General features: G+C 38.0%; 1 protein-coding gene across 2 annotated transcripts in view; it reads right to left on the bottom strand.

Annotated features, from left to right (window-relative positions):
* The window catches only part of LOC149213033 (uncharacterized), a 230,975-nt gene that overhangs the window by 173,180 nt on the left and 37,470 nt on the right, over positions 1–20,325 (bottom strand). The window contains exons 2-4 of one of the 2 annotated variants that reach the window (XM_089391940.1): positions 8,311–8,372; positions 8,023–8,107; positions 6,725–7,741 (exon numbers count right to left, since the gene is read on the bottom strand). In XM_089391940.1, coding sequence (XP_089248066.1) covers positions 6,725–7,741; positions 8,023–8,107; positions 8,311–8,372 — 1,164 coding nt within the window. The remainder of the gene's footprint in view (positions 1–6,724; positions 7,742–8,022; positions 8,108–8,310; positions 8,373–20,325) is intronic. The other variant, XM_089391941.1, reaches the window with a different exon arrangement.

Raw genomic sequence — 20,325 nt, 5'->3', positions numbered from 1 at the left:
TTCCTGGAGAGGTTCGACGAGGAGTTTTCTCTGATCTCTCATTTCTCAAGGAGCACCATTCCCGAGGGTGCTTGGTTCATATGTACCAGAGTGTTAATGCAAATAACAGGAGCGCGAGAAGTATTTAAGAGCCTAATTGAATGGAAGTTTGATCTACACGTGAATATTGGTGATAAGAGTCAGAAGACATTCAAAGGAGCAAGAACTATACCATTCAGGATGGATTCGAGAGGGCTTTTATGAGTCCGAGATGAACTTTGGGTACCAGAGCTCACGTGCAACATGTTGTCTATCAAAGCGATTGAGGCTAAGGGGTTTGAAGTAATGTTCCGGGATGGAAAGGTGATGCTCAAGCCCAATGGCTCTAACTCCAATACAGGATTGATTCTTGGAGTCAAAGAGAATGGTTTGTATAGACTGATGGGCAAGCCTATTGACTAAGGAAAGAAGAAGGTTCCTCAGACTCCGGGGCATTTGAGTTCGAGAGGGAGTTCTGAGGTTCAGAGGGAGAGTCCACAACCTGAGAAGAGCACATCGTCAAAAGGAAAAAAAGGAGACATCCACAACTGACAAGGAGGAACCATGGAATGGTGTAAAGGCTTATCAAGATTAGAAGAATAAGAAGGCTTTTACTAGTAGAGACACTTCCAAGGAGTGTGTTGTTCACACTACAGGTATGCTTCAGTGATGGATGATGAAGCATTCTATGATTGTTGGAGAGCAGCCATGAAATGGGATTGTGTTCTTCCACTATGGGAAATGAGATACTTCGAGAAATGGAAGTACCTCCCTTGCTAAGAGGGAGTATTGAAATTGGGTTGCTTGGTAGGTACTCCTACAAGCCTTGGGTGTTGGGTTTGTGAGGAGAAAACCCACAAAATGGAGTGTTTGTGGAAAAAGTACCCAAGTTTCGGTTTTGGACCCAACGTTGTGAGCTTGGAACCCAAGAAAACTAATATTATATTCTAATTTGTTGTTGAGTGGTGAAGTGAGGGTTTCTTGAAGGACATAGAAGACCCCCAAGACAATCACACAAGAGATATAATTTTATAATTATAGGCCAAAGGAGAGGCCTAGTCACAAGTGTGATGGACTACATGTGTGAAGAAGATCAAGCCGAAAGGATCCACAGTTGTCCAAGAGGAAGGTTGAGTTAGGGTTTCTAGTCAAGAAATTGTTCAAGAAGGTTGAGTTAGGCTTTCTAGTCAAGAAATTGTTCAAGAAGGTCGAGTTATCTATCCTACAGTAGGTCGAGTTTCTTTTGGAGCTGGTAACGCCATTCGCAGCAAGGGAAAGGGGTTTGTTTGTGGTTCTAGGGCTGGCTGCAAGCAAGAGAGCCTGGCCACAGGGTGCCTCAACCCTTGGAGAAGGGTCGCAAGGTAAGAAAAAACAGGCCTAGGGCAGATCAAACTAAACCAGTGATGCGAAAATCACAATAAAATCGCAATTTTATCGGAAAATCGCGATTTCCACATTCCAACAATAAAATCGCACGATTTTTAAACTGGTTTTTTCTGGCGATTTTTATGAAAAATTTGCGATTTTTTCAAAAACTCGTGATAACTTCCAAAAAATCGTGATTCGATTGGTAGTAATCGTTGGACTGGCGGATAGCGTTATTATAAGACCAAAAAATGATTTTTTGTTAATCATTTGGACAGACAGTGGCACCGACGTGGTTTTGGAGTGACTTAGGAGGAAAAGCTTGGTTGTTTGGGAGTTGATTGGAGGAGAAAAATGGATTGAGAGCTAGGAGGAGAGGAATTTTCTCCAGCAAACCGGCATGGGCACCAAAATTTTGTGTTTTGTAACTTTGTTTTGGTTTTTTTTATGTTTTTGGTTGGGTTTGGAATCTGGATAACCCATTGTTTATCAAATATTTCAATGGGTTATCAAATATTTTTGAATTGATTTGATGGGGTTTTTGTTTGTTAAAAACTTAAATTGTCAAAAATTCCATGTGTTTTGTCATGTTACTCATGTATGTAATTTTTTTTAGTTTTTGTAACCTGTAATCCTTATTTTGCCATAGGTTCACCATTCAACTTCAAAGTTCAAACTTCAAACTTCATCTTACAAATTTAAAACTCAAGAGTCAAGAGTTCAACCAAGTTACAAACATGCCAAGGAAATTGGACCCTCTGTGATAATTTGGTGAACCTGATGGAGGGTTTGATAGAATAAACTTGTCTTGCAAGTTGTGTGGGCAGGTTATGTCAGGGGGGGTTTATAGATTGAAGTATCACCTTGCACAAATCTCTGGATTTGATATAGGGCCTTGCAAAAATACAACTTCGAAAATCATCCGAAAAGCCATGAGATCATTGGAAAATTTAGAGCACAATAGAGAGGCCAAAGCAGAAATGAAGAAGCAACTAACAAAGACTGTGTTAGGGTCAAGTGAACAAGGAAGTGGCACTGGTTCTACTTCAGCATCAATATCTACAACCAACCCAATAGCCGTCTTATCATTTTTTGTTTCTAGAACCACGCCCGGTTCACAGCCATCTATCACTTCAATGCTTAAAAAAACTAAGAAACAACAAGCTGACAAGTTGTTGGCCAATTTTTTTCTTTGGAGTGATATTCCTTTCAGCGTTGCAAGGAATAATCCATTTTTCCAGCCTGCGGTTGAAGCTACTGCAACCGTTGGCCTAGGGTACAAAATCATTTCTTATGATGACTTTAGAGGCCGGATTCTTCAAAATGAAAAGGTTGACTGCATCAAAAGATTGGAGGAGTTTAGGGCATCATGGGCACAAACAGGATGCACTGTGATGTCAGATGGTTGGACCGACCAAAAGGGGAGAACCCTTATAAACTTCTTGGTTAGTTGTCCTAAGGAGACAATGTTTATGAAATTTGTTGATGCATCTTCACATATCAAAGATGCAAAAACTTTATATGATTTGTTGGATGTGTTTATTTTGGAGGTGGGTGCATAACATGTTGTCCAACTCATATCGGACAACGCTGCAAATTATGTTGTTGTTGGTAGGATGCTTATGGAGAGGCATCCTACTTTATTTTGGACACATTGTGTTGCACATTGTATTGATTTGATGTTAGAGGACATAGGGAAGATTTCCTTTGTCAAAGATATTGTTGAGACATCAAAAAGCATTACAAAATTTATATATAATCATACATTTGTGCTTACCTTGATGAGAAAATTCGCCAACAACAAATAGTTGGTGCGCCCCGCCATTACACGATTTGTCACCAGTTTCATATCTCTTCAATCCCTCTTGAATTCTATGTGGGATGTGAAGAGAATGTTTCTTTCAAAGGAGTAGCGTGCTTTGATAATGAGCCACAAACCAGAGAGAGAGGCCATATGCAGACTAGTTTCATACCAGGAAGACTTCTGGGTGGGAGTGTAGGAGGTGTTCACCGTTACTAAACCTTTGGTAAAGGTTCTTCGATTAGTTGATGGTGAGAAGCCCGCAATGGACTATTTGTATGAAACCATGGACAGGGCAAAAGAATTCATTCGGGCCTACTATGATGATAAGGGAGATGAGGGGTTTCAGAGGCAACTCCTCCTATGGGAAGTGATTGATGAATGATGGAACAACACACTCCATTGTCCCATTCATGCTGCAGGGATCTATCTGAACCCCGCATTTTCTTACCCATGTGGGTTCGTATTTGATGCTGAGATCATGGATGGATTCTTTACCTATGTTCAGAGGATGGTGCGATCTCCAGCAAAATGTACAGAAATCTCCAAAGAAATTGAGACATACAGGATGGCAGGTAGCACATTTGGCTTTGACATGGCTGTGACTGATAGGATGACTAAAATGCCAGGTATTTTTTAGTTTGTTTCAAATTTCATTGTCTCTTCAAGTTCATAACTTCATACTTTGCTTCAACTTTCAAATTTCATTTTTTTTCTTATGTTTATTTAAAATTTTATTTGTAATTTTGTTGTAGATGCATGGTGGAGAATGTAGGGTGCTAGGATAACCCTTCTGCAAAAGCTTTCCATTCGAATCCTCAGCCAAACATGTAGCTCCTCAAGATGCGAGCGCAACTAGAGTGTATTTGAAAAAATACACAACAAGAAGCGCAACAGGTTAACACTTAAAATATTGCAAATTTCCAAATAATTTTTTGAATTCATTAAACAATATTTTTTATATAATTATTATTTCATGATCTTTGTACAAATTGGAGTCCCAGCGACTTAATGACATGGTCTACGTCTACTACAATCTTCGATTGTGGGTGAGGCAACTTGAGAGGATACCTGATATGGAGGCCATCTCATTGGATGGGATTGACACCACTGCTGCATGGAGGGTTGAGCCGAAAGGCCTCTCATGGAGTCTGTCGATGATTGGATAGAGCAGGAGGTAGTGGAGGGAGAGGAGGAGGAAGAGGTGGAGCAACACGAGGAGGTGACACCACCTACCCGGGCTACCCCTGCCACCAGTAGAGGACGTGGTCTACCTCCTATAGCTCCTAGTTTTTCAACTTCTAGAGCACAGCAGAGTCCACTGCCAACTCCACCGGCATCTACATCTAGAGGGAAAGGGAAAGCTATTACATTTCCTCGCAAGAGGGGCAGAAAAATCAGTTGTATTAGACCTTAGTTATTTGGTTCATTTCATTGTATATGACATTATGGCTCATGATATGACTCATGAGATACATTATTATATTTTTTGTTGATCTTTTGAGGCTGAGGTGGGAGTCATGAGTCAGGACTTACTATTCAAGACATGATTCACTGTTATATGTGATGTAGCACTATAAATGATATTAAACATCTTATATATTAGTTCTTTTATCATTTTTATGTGTCAATGTATTTATTTTATGTTGTAGATGCTTTAGATATTAAAAAAATTGAAAAAAAAAATGAATATTTTTGTATGTTACAATTTTTCCCGACTTTTTCCGATTTTTTACCCTCACTGATAATATCCCGATAACGATTACTGCAACATTGAACTAAACTGAGCAGGCAGAGGACCTAGGAAGGCAAGACAGGTTAGAGCGAGGAGATTTGAGGCTGGCCAAAGGTTGCTGTAGCAGGCCGAGTAGGACAGCAAGGTAAAGGGCTGCTAAGGAGAGCTAAAACTGACGACAGCAAGTAGCCTGTGGTCTGAAGGGATAAGCCCAAGCTTAAGGAGCTGATTGCAGAGCTGCCAGGTGGGCAGAACTGGACTGTGGGCTGAAAGGAGTTGGCTGGGCAGTATCTGGTGGCAAAGGGCTGATCGCTAAGAACCTCAAACAGCAAGTAAAATGAGCTTTTTGTCTTTGTTTTTATGGGCGGAGGACGGCCTGAAGGATTAGGCCTCAGCCCTAGTTGTAACAATCAAAGGACAGACTTGTATCTTATTGTATTATAGCATTGTATCAGGGTTTCTAAAGGGCCATGATCCCTGGTATGGCAGCCCTAAGGTTTTATTATTAATGGACTAATAACGAACATGATTTGGGCCAAAAAATACTGTGTACTGTTATTAATCGGTTTGCTGTTATATTCTGCTGTGCATAAATGTTTTTGGTTCGGCATCTCTAGTGTGTTTATGTTCCTAGCTAGGGCATAGACCTGACCTAGGGTGTGTGGAAATTCCAACACGGTGTTTATTTTATTTGGTTGCCTTGTGAATTTGATTGGACACGAATATATATAGTGCCGTAATTCATATTTCAGGTTCAGAGTTAAAGTTGAAAGCTCACAGGAAATAGATCTGAGAAACAACAAGATTGAGGTGATATTCCTAAATCGGCATTAAACAAGACCAGGAAAGGCAAAGAAACTCAAATTCGAGACAACTTCAGCGAGCTTGACCATGGGTGCAAGTGGGTCCTTTTAATGGAATACTCACCAGGCAGTTAGTGAGTTGGAACTTGGGATCACAGCTCCAAGTATTTGAAGATTACAAGGCAATAGGGGCTAGGATTGGGGTCCATGCAATGGATGGCATCTGGGGATGTGCCCTCTCAATTCTATTTCTAGCACCTAAAAAGAAAACAGAATCCAGAGCAGATTTTTGTTCTACAAGATCCAAGGCAACCTTACAGAGTATGATGATATGGAAATCTCATAGAATATTCCAGACCATTTCCAAAATATCTCCGCTTCAGCAGCCTTAAATCCTCTTAGTAACACTTCCCCCAAAGGATATAAACTTATGAGAGGGTTTATCTTTCTCAAGAAATATTGTTGGTCAAATTTGAGGCAACAATGAAAGAGCTCAATAATGTAAAATATCTAGGCCTCGATGATCCTCCCTGTGGCATTACAAGATGTGGGAATTCTACAAATTTGAGCTTAGCTTGAAAACCAAGAGAACACAAGGCACGATCCATAATTGTGATGCACATCGCCTACATTTAAGTTTATGCTGGTATATTTATTCTTCAGAAGAAGAATAGATAGAAGTTATAGTTGAAACTTGAAATACCTTCTCTTGCAAATATAAATAACTTCTCTCCTTAAGAGGAATTTAGTAAATAGATAAGTAAGAACATTAAACGAAAAACTAAGTCCATGAGTAAAAATTCCAGAAATCGTCTATTTATGAGACATTAAATAAAAACCAAGGAAACCATTAATCAAGCCACGAGTTCACCTGATCAAAAGCTTAAAGATTTAAAATACTGGTAAGATAAAAGTCTGAAAAGATGCAGAGTCATAAGCATTCAAAGATGAAAAACTTTACAAATGTCAACATGTAACACATTTCAACTAATGGAATCTTACTTGCATGCTTACGCCTTTTGGTTCTTCTCATCGAACTTGTCTTCCTTTTATCAATACCAGCTTTTCTAGAAGAATCCACCAGTTCAGGATTACTCACTAGGGTTCCTTTCAATTTGTCTTGATGAAAACCACGTAATAGAAGAGTAGATTCTTTTTCAAAATGACTGTCGAGCACCCTCTTTCGCCCTTCATTATGTTCTGTAAAGTCCAAACTTGCTTTATACAAATCAGGATTGGTCTTGTGAGAATATTTCATATCAGGCTGTACATTCTCAGTCAGCTTTTCTGCAGCCCCTACAATATTTTGTTCATTACTAATGTCCTCGGTCTCTTCAGGGCGTATAAAATCTTCATCAATTCCATCATCATATTCATCATCTAAATCAACCTGCTGTTGATTTGAGAAACCCTTTGTATGTAAGCTCCCTTTAATCTTTTTATCCATTGATCTGTGTTTCGCATCATCCTCTTCACCTTCAATTCCAACTTTCTCGTGCTCCTTGTCTAAGCCATTTGCACCATCTTCTTTGCCTGTCCCACTGAAGTCAAGTTCATGCCTTAAATCTTCCTCATATTGTGCTTCATAAGATTTAAGTTCATCTCGTCCCTTTTCATTGTACAAACCTCCATTTCCAAAATCTTTCCAATCTGGCTTTCTACTCAACTTGGCATGGCCCTCCTGATAAGTAACATGCTTTGATACTGTATTTCCTTTCACTGGTTTCTCTTTCCTTACCCCATCTCTTCCATGATCATCAAAGCCATTCCCCATGTTATTCTTTTCCACCTTGTTGAGACCAATATTTTTTTTACCAGAATGTGAATCTGTATTTGAGAATGAAGAGTCCTCTCCATCATAATCTTCATCTCGTCTCCTGTCATCCCTGTCCCAGTATCTTGAGTCCCGACCTGAACCAACAGAGCCATGGCCAAAGTGGAGAACCTTTGAAATTTGGTTGCTTCCTTTGTCATCATTGTTTTTCCTCTTTCCCATCAGTTCAGGAACATCTTTGGCATCTGACATGCAACCAAATACATTTATTCATTGAAAATAAAAAACAAACTGTTATTGTATCACTAACCATGAATCGTATTTCAAGATAAAAATAACAGCATTAACCAAGAAACTACCATAAGCTCTACTCATATTTGATCCTGATGAATTATTGATTTCAACTGTCCGAAAAGCAGACTCACTTATCAAGAATAGTGAAAAGCTAATCTACAGTAAGTCATGCCCTAGGTTGTGATAGCTTCATAGCCCCTTAACAATAGAAAATGATCAATGGATACCTTACCTGAGATCCCTTTATTTTCATTTTTTGCTCTCAAGGTATGTTCTTGTCGTCCTGAATTCCAGAAAGAAAAGTGAGACGAACGTCCCTGCTCAAGCAATGCAGATTCTGCATAATTATGTAATCTGAAAGGAACCTTCACAAAAGCATCAAAAAAGGACATGATGCAGTGCCTGTTTAAACTAAATTGAAACAGTCTTTATAGCTTCAGTAGAAGTTAAAAAAAGCAAGACTAAACAACTATGGATCTAAAAAGGGACAGTAAAGACATAGATCCAACTTTGTAAGTACCTCATCATAAAATTCACCACCTGAAGAAGTTTGGTGTTCACCTGTAAAATGTGGCAGTAAACCTTATAAGCCAACAGAGACTGTGTTAAGTAATTTCAAAAATTAAAGATCACTGTCTACATTGCAATTATTGTGTTTCAGCTATCTTGGATACGTTTCATTAATCTTTCATAATATAAAAGTCCCTGCAAAACTTTGACCTCATATTGAGAATCAACCTGACTAACATCTCAAGCTAAATTTATTAAAGCTACCATTATTGACCAAGAAATCTAATGCTGCTCGGGATATAGCAATCTTACATAACTTTATACTGAAAGTAATTGATGTGATCTGTATAATTGGAATTTGGACCCAAAAGACAAGTTCTAAGTAAGCTAAAACCATGGCAACAGAATGTTTACCTGTCCCATTGCTGAAGACCTCAGCAATAAGTTGAAGGGCAGGCCAAGGGCACAACATCAAGTTGTGAACTTGATCAAGGCCGCAGTCCCAAGGTTATAGTGCTGCAAGTAGAATACAAGGAAGAACACAACCCCAAGATTGCAGGTTGCAGGTTAAATGGCCTATAGAGTCCAAATATTTCAAAGCTTGTATTACAAGAGTTACTAAAGTCAGATTTGTGATGTTGGAACCAAGCTATGAATAAGGAAAACTGTAAAATGTTGACAAACCATGTAGATGAAAAGGTTTCTGTGATATCCCAATTGCATAAAATTTTCTAAGCATGGGCATTTTTGCAATTTTGGTATTAGAGGCACACTTCGACAATTTTGGTACTTAGGAGAAAAAGGAAAATTGATTTCTTAGTGGAAGGTGGGGGCCACCCAAGGGAGTATTGAATGGTGTTCCCATTGATGCCAACATCCGTTAATGAACGCTCTTAATATTTGTCCGGATTTCATTAGTTGGAAACTCCAATTGAAGGATGGCTGGAAACGCCAGCTCCAATGTTTGGATTTCTTGGGTGATGAATGTACCCCACACTCGTTGGAGGTTTTTGGAGCAACAGATCAGCGATTTTGCCTTGGAGATCCTCGTCATTGGATTCTCCTCATCAAGCCAATTCCGGTAGTATGTAGCACGTCATGAGAAGCCTCAGATTTGTGAATTATGCCTATTTCAAGTTGAAGACCCCAGCTATTGGGCAAAAACACCAAAGGAAAATGAAGTGGCAGATCCTTTTGGTCAAATCAAATGGTTTCATGATAACACTCTTCTTCAAAAATGAAAACAATAAATCCTGTGGCAAAATAAATTAAATTTCAAAATTAAAAATCCTCAAGGGGTTCCCTCTTCAAAAGTTGAATTTGAAGAGGTCAAAGTTCTCCCTCCTAAAGGGAACTCAATGGCCCTCTTAGAACCCTCCATAAGTATAAAAAGGACATGGATTCTCCCTCCTAAAGTATGGAATTTAATGAAAAATCACTAACCAATAAGCTTTGTAATTTTCGGCCCCTTAAGAAGAGTTGTCAAATCAGACGAACAAGGGACAGTCGTTGGAGGCACATACTTGTTGGAGGATATTGTTTGTGTTTTCTCTTGGGTCTAGGGCTACGTTTCTATGTTATGTATATAATTTATGTAAAAATAATAAAAATAGATAATAAATAATAATTATAATAATACGTAATTAGTTAATAATTAGTTAAACAAAGAGGCATGTCTCTACAGACATGTCTGTTCATGAAAGGGCACTTACCTGGCTATACATACAGGACCCTCATTCCCAATAGTATCATCATTCATTCATACATTTTAATATATATATATATATATATATATATATATATTATATATATATATATATATATTCTGGTATCTCAATGGAGATTTACATATTCCAAATCTTCTGGAGTGTTTAACTTGAAGGTCGAACTTTGTTTGTTCCATTTGGTATCGTAGCCACGTTTGATCCTGGCCTTTGGCCATCAACTCTTCATCGAAGCGTTTCGCTACCCAATTTCTAGAGGTTCTCCAATTTATCGTTAGGCCCTTGGCCATTATTAAAAAAAAAATGAGAAAATAAAATAAAAAATAATTTAAAAAACAACATATAAAAAAATGTATTACATTACCAACAAAGCATATATATATATATATATATATATATACAAAAGAAATAACATATATATATAAAGGAAAAAAACAAATAAGATATAATGTTGAAATTTGGTACCGGAGGACAGGTGGTTCCCTTAGGCTTTGATCTTTGGCCTAGGGAAAAGTGTCCAAAAGAATTTATTTTTTCTCTTAAAGTGACTTTATAATTTTATAAAGTTAAATCTAATTTAAAAGTGACTTTAAGTGATAAAGTTACTAAGTCTAATTTTAAAGTGACTTTTATAAAGTCAATGAAAAATTAGAAAAGAAAAGTGACTTTGGAAATAAATGACTAAGTGGGTCTTTATTAAAGTGGGGTGAATTAAAAAATAAAAAGTGAGATTTAAATAAGCATTTAATCTCAGCCATTGATCTAAATCTATTTCAGCCATTGGATTTAGAGATCACCCAAAAGTCATTTGGAGTTATATTAAGGGAGGAAAAGATCACATTCGATTCAATTCTTTTATGAGCAGATTGGGAGAAGGAGAGCAAGAGAGATTTCTGAGCAGGGAGGAGAAGGAGACAGCAGCGTGGTACACATTCCAAAGCAGCAGTTGAGCAGATTTGTACAGCTGATTCAACACACAGTGAAAGGTAGATTTTGGCACGATTTTCGAGGAGAGGTTTGCACAAAAATCGAGGAGCAGTTTGCTGGTTTTTCTGCATGCAAAACAAAGGCCATACAGCAGCATTTAATGCTGAAAGTGGGCACGAAAATCGAGGAGACCGTACAGCATTTATTGCTGTCCTGTTTGCTGTAATTTCCAGTTTGCTGTGAAGCATGGGAAAAGAGATAAGTTGTAAATTTGCTTGCTGATTTTTTGCTGAAAATTTCTCACTATAAAAGGCAATTTTCATAAATAAAGAAGAGCTCTCAAACTGGTTTTCCCCAAGAGTTGTAGGGGGTTTTTCCAGGGTCACATTGACCAAAAATCTCAGTGTATAAATGTGTTTTAATGGCTGTTTATTACTGCTGATTTTTATTTCTGCAATTTCCAGCATTCTGTAAAATTTCCAAAATTTGTGTTTTCAGCAAATTTATTCTTTTCAGCTTGTTAAATGTATGGTTATGGGAAAAGGCATTTAACTATATGGGAGAAATAAGGAGAAACTGAAAACCGGGGTGGGAAAACAGAAATTTCTACATATAAAATATATATTACAAGAGGCCACCTCAGCCTCCTCACCGATGCCAAACTGCATAAACGTTGAACCATTGTCCAAGACACAGCTATTGCCACAAACCAGGCCACCAGGAAACCACTGTATGCCCAACCATTGTCGTACACTACATAGTCGCATTCACATTGCAAGTGTTCGTTCTACTAGACTGAACCCTACCACTGCCACACAATCCCTGCTGCGCAATTCTTGTCACTTCCGCCATTACCACCGATATCATTTTTAACACTGCTGCCCTTCCACGCCACCGCCTCTATGTACCCTCTCAGCAGTCGTCGGATCTCCACTCCCTCATTGTCAACCGAAACACCGCAGATCCACATCGCAGGTTCCTCCCATCGCCACAGCTTCTCACCACAGCACACAACAAACCGTTGGATATACGACCATCCCTATTCTCATCAGCACCGATCAACAGTGTCGCTAATCCCATCGCCAGACACTGCCCGACATTGTTGTTCATTGTTCCACATCCAATTCGTAAAGTCGCCTTATTAAGTCAAATCGATTCCATACAGTCGCAGATCAAAAGACATGACATACACCCTGGATTTTTTATCAATACTTAATATCATATTTAACTAAGGTTTAAGGTTTACAAGCCAGATCTACTCCATAAGAGATATAAGGGAATATAATTAAAAAAAAAAAAAGTTATTTAAATTATATATATATATATAAGAGTTTCAAAGGCTCAATTATATATAAAAAAAGTTATTTAAATTATATATATATATAAAAGAGTTTCAAAGGCTCAATTAAAATATATATATATATATATAAGGGAAAGAGAGAGGCTAAGGTTATTTTCAAAAAAAATTATTAAAAAAAAGGTATAAAAAATATAAAACAAGAAACAAAAAAACCATGTTAGAAAAAAAAAATATACTTAAAAAAATAAAAAATAAAAAGAAAAGTGTTATTTAAGAGGTTAAAAAGGGGTACCTTTAAACTCTAAGATCGAGAAAAATGGAGTTAAAGGAAGGAAGATTTTCCTATAAAGGTATTCCAATTGTAGATTTTAGATTATTTACATTAAAGGGGTGTATCCAAGGGAAAGAGATTAGTATCGCTATTAATCCAAGCATCGAGAATAATCACATCAATATTAATTTGGCAAATCAACTATTAGTTCTAGAGCCAAATATAGGTGAACAAAAAGGCTTTTTTGGCGGAAAAGAATATGAAATTAATGATTTACAAGTGACAGTTGATCATTATGAGTACATATCTCAATTTCGTGTGGTAACTATGTTTGACAAAGAGGTTGACATAATTCTCGATCGACCTTGGTTCAAAGAATTAGGTACGTTCATTTTAAAAAAAAAAAAAAAAAATCTTGATGTTCCCTTACAAGAGGAAGATGGTCACGTTCCAAGACATGACAACGAAATCAGAATTGATAATGCCTTCATCAAAAGATCTTAAGGATATTTCGAAACTAATGTTTCAAGAGAATCCAGAAACAGTATCAAGGAAGCAGAAAGAACTTGAAGAAGTCATATCCAACAAAAATAAGGAAAATTCATGTTTGAAGGAGCATAATCAAAAACTACTTATGCAAGTGAGAAAATGTAAAGCTAAGAAACACCAATTAGAACAAGAAAAAGAAATTTCTGATAAAAAAAAAAAAAAAAAAAGGTCTATCAAGAAAAGAAGAGGAAAGTTTATGCTTAAAAAACCTTAACCAAAGGTTATTAGAACAAATCAATTGTTTAAAGGATGAGAAGCTTGAATACCAAAATAAAGTTGACTCAGGAAATGAGGAACTTTTACGTCTCAGAAGCCATAAACAAAGTCTACTCACTCAAATTAAGAAACTTAAGGATGATAAGAAATCATTGAAAAACAAATTACAAGAACTTATCACGAAAGAAGTGTCGAAGTCTTCAGTCCAAGTGGAAGAAAGAGGAATGAATACCGATTCAATCAATATCACAACTCAAGAAGATGAGAAACCAATAGAAGTTAAAACATATTCAGATGTTGCAGTTCAAACAAAGGAAATTCCAAGTGAAGATTTTGTAACCAACTCGACAACATCAAAACCTGAAATAAATCAGAATCTTGCCACACACATGATAAGGGAAACCAAAAGAACTATTTAACTACATCCGAATCACAAGAACATACATTTCAATCAATCTACAAATCTGTACCACTCAGAACATAAACAACAAACTTACATTCCGAAGAATACTAAAGTGCGCACAACTCAGTGCAGTGATAACAGTTCATCACAAGTTTCCAGTAATCAAAAGATTTCACAAAAGATTAATTTACTATGGTAAGATCTTTTCTCCGTGCGACAATTTTATATATCACTCCAAGAGGATCATATCAACTTTGTATCAACAAAGATGACTGTCTCGAGACAAGAAGACATTCGTAGTAGAAAAAGAGATCAAGCCCTTTCGTTCCATTCTGGAGTTTCTTTTAGGAATAAAAGGGGCTCGATATCTTCTGAACTTGTGCACACTTTAGCCCTGTTTTAGCCTCGTCTTGGGCCTGTTTGTATAAGCCCTAAACCTGTGCATACTTCGGCACTCACTAGGGCATCATCATCTGAGGTTTAAGTGGGTAATCTATTGCAGGCAAAGACCGAGGTTTCTTTTCTGTGGTTCAGACCTCACTTCTGTTGTGGATCAACCCTATACAAAGCTACATATGGACAAGGGCCTTGTGATCTCCAAAAATCAAAGACATATCTCCGTTTGTAGTGCAGATAGGCATAAGACATTGAAGTCCTAATCTACAACTTGAAGAACAGAAGCAGCAACAATAGTTTTTTATATTCTCTGCGGCAGATCCTAGTCAAAGAAGACGTGATGTTTGACAATTATTTTTGCTCTTGTGGTGTGGGCCTGTCATTGAAAGTTTTCAACATGTGCAAGGTTACAGTGGTGCTTGGCCTATCTTTCTTTTGCGGCTAGCTTTGGTTGATATGTTTGCACTGTTAGTTGGATCAAGCCGCGGTTCTGCATAGAGCCCTAATTGCTGCACATTAATTTGAACTATAATTCAACAGCAAAATTCAGAAAAATCTGTGCGCCTTGAAATGATTCACTGAGTTTCTTTGAAACAGATTTGTACCGGTCCAGAACTTATACTCGCTTGCACTGATCTGGAATTCGATGGAACACTGTTGACACCGTATATACATGTAACTACATCCCAAATCTAGCCAGCCAAATTACAGCCACAAAGTTCTTCTAGAGCTCCCTCAGTGACCATTGAAGCTAAGTTTAATGTTTGAAGGTGAATGTCGAGGTCTAATCTACACATCTTGGGTACCAAAGAGCCAAGACATGCAAATGAATTGCCACGATATATGTAGATGATAAAGTTGACACGAGGTTAAGTTTGTCAGCCTCTTTTGGAAGTTAAAGTTCAATTTTGGCGTTTAATTAAAGATATGGTCATATAGTTCATTTTGCAATTTAATTTTTATCTTTTCATTCTGTCAAAGAGATAAGCAACTTAAAACACGTATTTGTAGGTTGGCTTTAAACATGTTATTTTGTAGAATGCCCGCAAAAAAGTGTCAATTATAGAACATTTAAGGTTTATTATGCCTCTTATGGTTTTTTAAGTATTTATTCAAATTGAAAATAAGAAAAGGCACTAAGATCTGAATTAGACCTTGCTAAAGCAATTACACAACGATTCCCATGGCAGTGGTTAAAAAGTTTACAGAATTATGGCATTTCACTTTGATCAGCATAATATTGTAAGAACACTTTTCTAAGGTTTGAACAATTGATAGAGCAGAGGACCGTGGCAAAGATCATAGATTGTTGGCTATATGCAGGGCATAGGTTAATAATGTCTTTTTGCAGGGTTGCCATTCTACATCTATATGGTTGGTGTTTGTGAATAAAAGAGAGTTGATGATTGAGGTTTATGCTTTTGGTACTCATTGAGCAACATTGATGTGTAGGGCGTGGACTTGTGCTAAAGTTTCATAGTGTTGTTGGCGGATGATATGTGACAAAAGTTGCAAAATTTTTAATCTGCTTATTGAACCAAGCTTATGGCCAGATGTTTGATGCATTGTTGAACCAATGTAATGTCAGATGACAGGTTGATGACTTGACAATGTAATAGATAGTTAACCGAGAGCAAGAAGAACATAGAGTTTATATTGAGAGCTAGGGTTTGATATGCAGATCGAGCAGAGGCAGAATTGATTGGCAAAGATTGTACAGCAGGTTTTTATTGCAGTTCCTTTGTACTGATTTTGAGCACAAGTGGATCCAGTCTGAAAATTGTAATACGTGACCTGTCCAGTGTCAACTAATCAGAGTGGAGTCTCCTTCAGGTTGGAGCCTGAGAGCACTTCAGGGTGGCAACGTGGTGCTAGGGAAAGTTGAAGCTTGCACAGGGCGTTACATATTTCGTCCAGTTGCAGCTGGTAGACAGGGTGTTGGAGCACCTTCAGGTCGAACCCTGTAAATTAGGACATTGGAGAGTCCTCCCAGTTGTAGTTGGTAAACAGGGCACTGCAGCGTCCTACGAAGCCTATAAACTAGGGGCTTGGACCCTCCTTCAGTTGGAGCTAAAAACTTGATGTAAATCTTTTGAAGCAAATATGAAGAAGCATACGGTGGTTTTGCTCTCGGAGGGGTTTCCACCTAAAAATCTGTGTCAACTGTCTCTATTTGTTATGCATTGTTGAATGGTGTTTATGATGTTTACGCTTATCTAATGCTAATAACAATTAAAGCTCCGTGAAATTAAAATTATACTAATTGATAGGAAATATTGATTCACCCCCCTCTCGGTAGTTCCAACAATTGGTATCAGAGCAGGTTCCTTCAGTGGCAGCTTAACAATTGGAAGGCAAATCTGCGAGTGCAGAGATGGAAAAATAAAAGAGGCAAGCCGTCAAGCATTCAAAAGAATCAAAGTTCCAGGTATTGATGAAGTGAAACTAGCTAGTCCGATTATGTTCAGTGAATTAGGTTTTAAATTTTGGAAAGGAAGAATGGAAGCTTACTTGAAGGCTCAAAGATATAAGGTATGGGATTCTATTATCTCTAGAAACATATCCTGACGAATATAGAAGGTACAAAACAAAAGCTACGAATGTAATTCTTAGTCATTTACCAAGCACCATAAAAGCGAAAGTTGGCCAATGCTCAACAGCCAAACATCTTTGGGAGAAACTTCAAGATCTATGTGAAGGTAAAAAGCATACAGGTCAAGATAAAGGTGTTGATAATTGTGTGGATCCTCATATCAAAGAATCGAACTACCATGATGAAGAAAATGCAGAAGAGGGCAAGGAAATGGAATAAATTAAGATCTTCAAAGAATGGAAGAAAATAGAAAAAGAAAATCGCACACTCAAAGAAAAAGTTGCTCTTTTTAAACTCCAAGTGCAGGAAGCAGGAAAATTTAAAAAAAAAAAAAAAAAAGAGAAAAAGAAAGACCTAGTAAGACAACTAAAGGAATAGAGTCAAAGGTATGTATCTGAAGTTGATAAAAAACAAAAGGAACTAGATGCATCTTCAATAGAAATTGTTGATAAATCTAGGGCACCTAGATTAGGGTGATTTCTCTTAACTTGATAACTGCTTCTGATGTTCTTTAACTTCAACTTGTAGAAGTTATAATTGACTTCTTCTTCTTTTGATTATTATAGTGTTTTTCTCATCAAATAGTTACCAAAACATGAAGACCAATAGAACAAGAGGACACAAGATATAGGTTGTTAGCCAGGGCCAAAACCTCTCATAGAGAGGAAAACCCACAAGAATTCTTCTCTTCTTATAGAATCTTCAAATGATGAATTCCTAAACCTTTGGACCCAAAACAAAGACCCCTCCAACACCAAGTCAACCTTCCTTGTAAATGAGCTTCCTTTCCACAAAGGCAACACAAGTCAAATAGCTTCAAACTTCAGATTTCCTCTTCTATTTCATAATTTCGACTATTGCTTCAGGTTTACAACTTTTCAACCTCTACTGTAGTTCAAGTTTTCGCACACGTGAGTGATTTCAAGGCAGAATTAGGTCCTTTTGGACCCTCACTTGGATTGTTTCTTTCTCCTTAGTAATTTGACTTTCTAACTTGACCTTTTGATACCAAATTTTGGCTCCTTCAGATGACTGCAATTTTGGTCCTTGCTACCACAAAGTTTTCCCTAATTTCCTCGCACGTGTCGGATAATGTGGCCCAAAAATCAAACTTCAAAACTTCGATCTCTCTTCCTTTAGTTCTCCTCTTCTTCACTAGCTATTAGGTTTCTTTTCTTATCTTATTTTTTGATCTTGATGGATGCTTCTCAAATGAGGTCGAGTATCTTGTATATATACACCTTCAGGGATAAATTGTCATCATGAGGCCAACTACTCCTCAAGGAATTTCCTCTTCGACTACTCTTACCTATAGGATGCCCTACCTCATCCTCAAAGAGTATCGGTTCTCAGATGCTCACCCAATCCTCCATTCTTTCTTCATGATGTGAAGACAAGAGTGATGTGTCTATCTCTCCCTCTCAACTATGGAGGATTTACTCATTCCTTTACATGAAATGAATATACTCAAGCTCCCTCTTAACTAGGGCCTTGCTTTCAACAACAGCTATCTGCTTTGTGGTGGAGATCATGATACTATCAATTGCTTGTAGGGCTCCTTCTTTCTGCATCATCATGTCTTGGATAAACTTCAACTTCTATATCATGGAGCCATCTTCTTTCATAACTTCTTCATAGGGCTTCGACCATTTTCTACATCACTTTCCCTTATCAGATAATACTAGACATGTCCTCCTCCTTTTCATCGAAAAGTGACCTTCTTCACCATTATCTGGCTATCCTTCATGCTGCTACCTTTTCCAAGTCATGTTCCTTTCAGAATTATTCATCCAATTTTATGTGTACTAGTTGTAGGTGAATTCCTACAACCTTCTCAACCTTCTGCCAGTAGCCCTATTTCAATCCAACCAGATGCTTGCTTTCAAAAATCAAAAAGTGAATCTTCAAAAATATAATTACCTCTTCATGATGGCCTTTCGTCATATCATCTGTTTCTGCAACATCAACATCTTAGTATGAATTCATTTCAAAGACATTCATTACCAAGGTTCTCCTTCTTCATCATACTTATCAAGGTCTTCATAACTTTTCCATGGAGATGTCATAGATAATCCTTCTAATTGTTATCAAATGTTGATTACTCATCTCATCTCAAGCGGCTATAGGTACATCTTTAAGAACTCTTCTTCATATATTGCTTCCTCAGGATCTCAATACATAGTTCCTTCATCATAGGAACAATGGTTACCAACCACCTCATATTCTTGATCAGGAGCTCAAGACCAAGTGTCGTAAAATGCTCAAAAATGAAAGTGCTCAGAACTGGTTCGAACCTGAACGACTAGATAAAGCTCGTTCTCCTAATTCCGGCGCCGTGAACGGTTCGAAAAACGGTCTCTGTATGAGGAAGTTATGCCAAAAAGAAGAATTGCCCAATAACACTGAAATTTTGAATTTTTTCAAAAAAAAAATTAAATAGAATATTCCACAGAATATTACAGGGAATATTACACAAAATATTCAAAGGAATATTCCTTTGATATTCCCGAAATATTCCAGGAATATTCTGTTTACAATAACCAATCGCAAGCTGCCACGTGGCAGGCCCGAAGGTTGCCACGTGGCCAAGGTGACGTCAGCAAGGAATTTGGGCAATGTGACAAAATTTTGGTGGTAGCGGAGAGGTTTGAACTCGCAATCTGCCGAACACCAACCATACGTCTTACCACTAGACCCGGCAGAAGAACTTGTTATGTGGGCGGCGGACATATGTTAAAAGGTTTGAAGAGCCTTTGGGGCAGGGCCCGAAGGGGGCCAGCTCCCCGTTCACAAGACCACACCCGAAGACCAGCGCCTAACACCCTAAACCGCCGACGCATAAATTGTTAACAGTTACATGCGTGGTCATATAGCCCATAAACACGGGGTTAACAACTTGTTCAACGGTCAGTCCATCCAAAGTTCCTGCACGGAATCCCATGCAAAACCCCCAACCCGGAACTCCCGTTCACATGCGCTTAACAAACAGTTAGTTAACCGACGGTCATTATAGCGGTGGATTTGGCGAAGCACCAAATTTGGGCGGTCCCGCCATATTTGGCGGGCCTATTTCGCCTCCAAGTTTAGTTAACTGGAGTCATTTTAGGGCAAACTGGCAGAAACTTTAATGAGCCATAACTTTGGCTAGGGAAGTCCTTTTTGGACGAATTTTTTTTTATTTTGGGTCTCTTCGACCTTCTGGAGCCATGGGCACAGGTTTCACAGCCAACAGAGGTCATTTGCAAGTGATTTTGCTTCGTGGAAGTTCCAGGAGCCACCAGGGCCATTTCAGTGATTGAGTTGTGCTGGGCTAGGTTCATCTGTTTGAGGTGAAAAAAAGCCTATTTCTGCTGTAATGAACCTTCTGAATCCAATGAAGGTGTTTTCCGAACCATTTGGAGACTTCTAAAGGCCGAGATGTTGAAGAGAAATTCCAAGCAACCCAGAGTTATCCATGAAGGAAGGCCTAGATAGGGGATACAGTGCTCATTTTGAGCAAATGAACAGTCATTTGTTTATGTCAGATATGTGCTAGAGACACTAGCAGAGGTTTCAGAGACATTTGAAATATTCTGAAGGAGTTTGTGCCATTAAGAAGCTCAGGGAAGCTTAGTGCACCTACTAAAGGAATTAAGTCCAAGGGAGC

Source organism: Pinus tabuliformis, chromosome 1_1 (genome assembly GCF_031772625.1).
Source record: "Pinus tabuliformis cultivar Carrire ecotype Pingquan chromosome 1_1, CPIR1, whole genome shotgun sequence".
NCBI lineage: Eukaryota > Viridiplantae > Streptophyta > Pinopsida > Pinales > Pinaceae > Pinus > Pinus tabuliformis.
The sequence above is the reverse complement of the archived record's forward strand: the minus strand, read 5'-3'. Positions and strand labels throughout refer to the sequence as shown.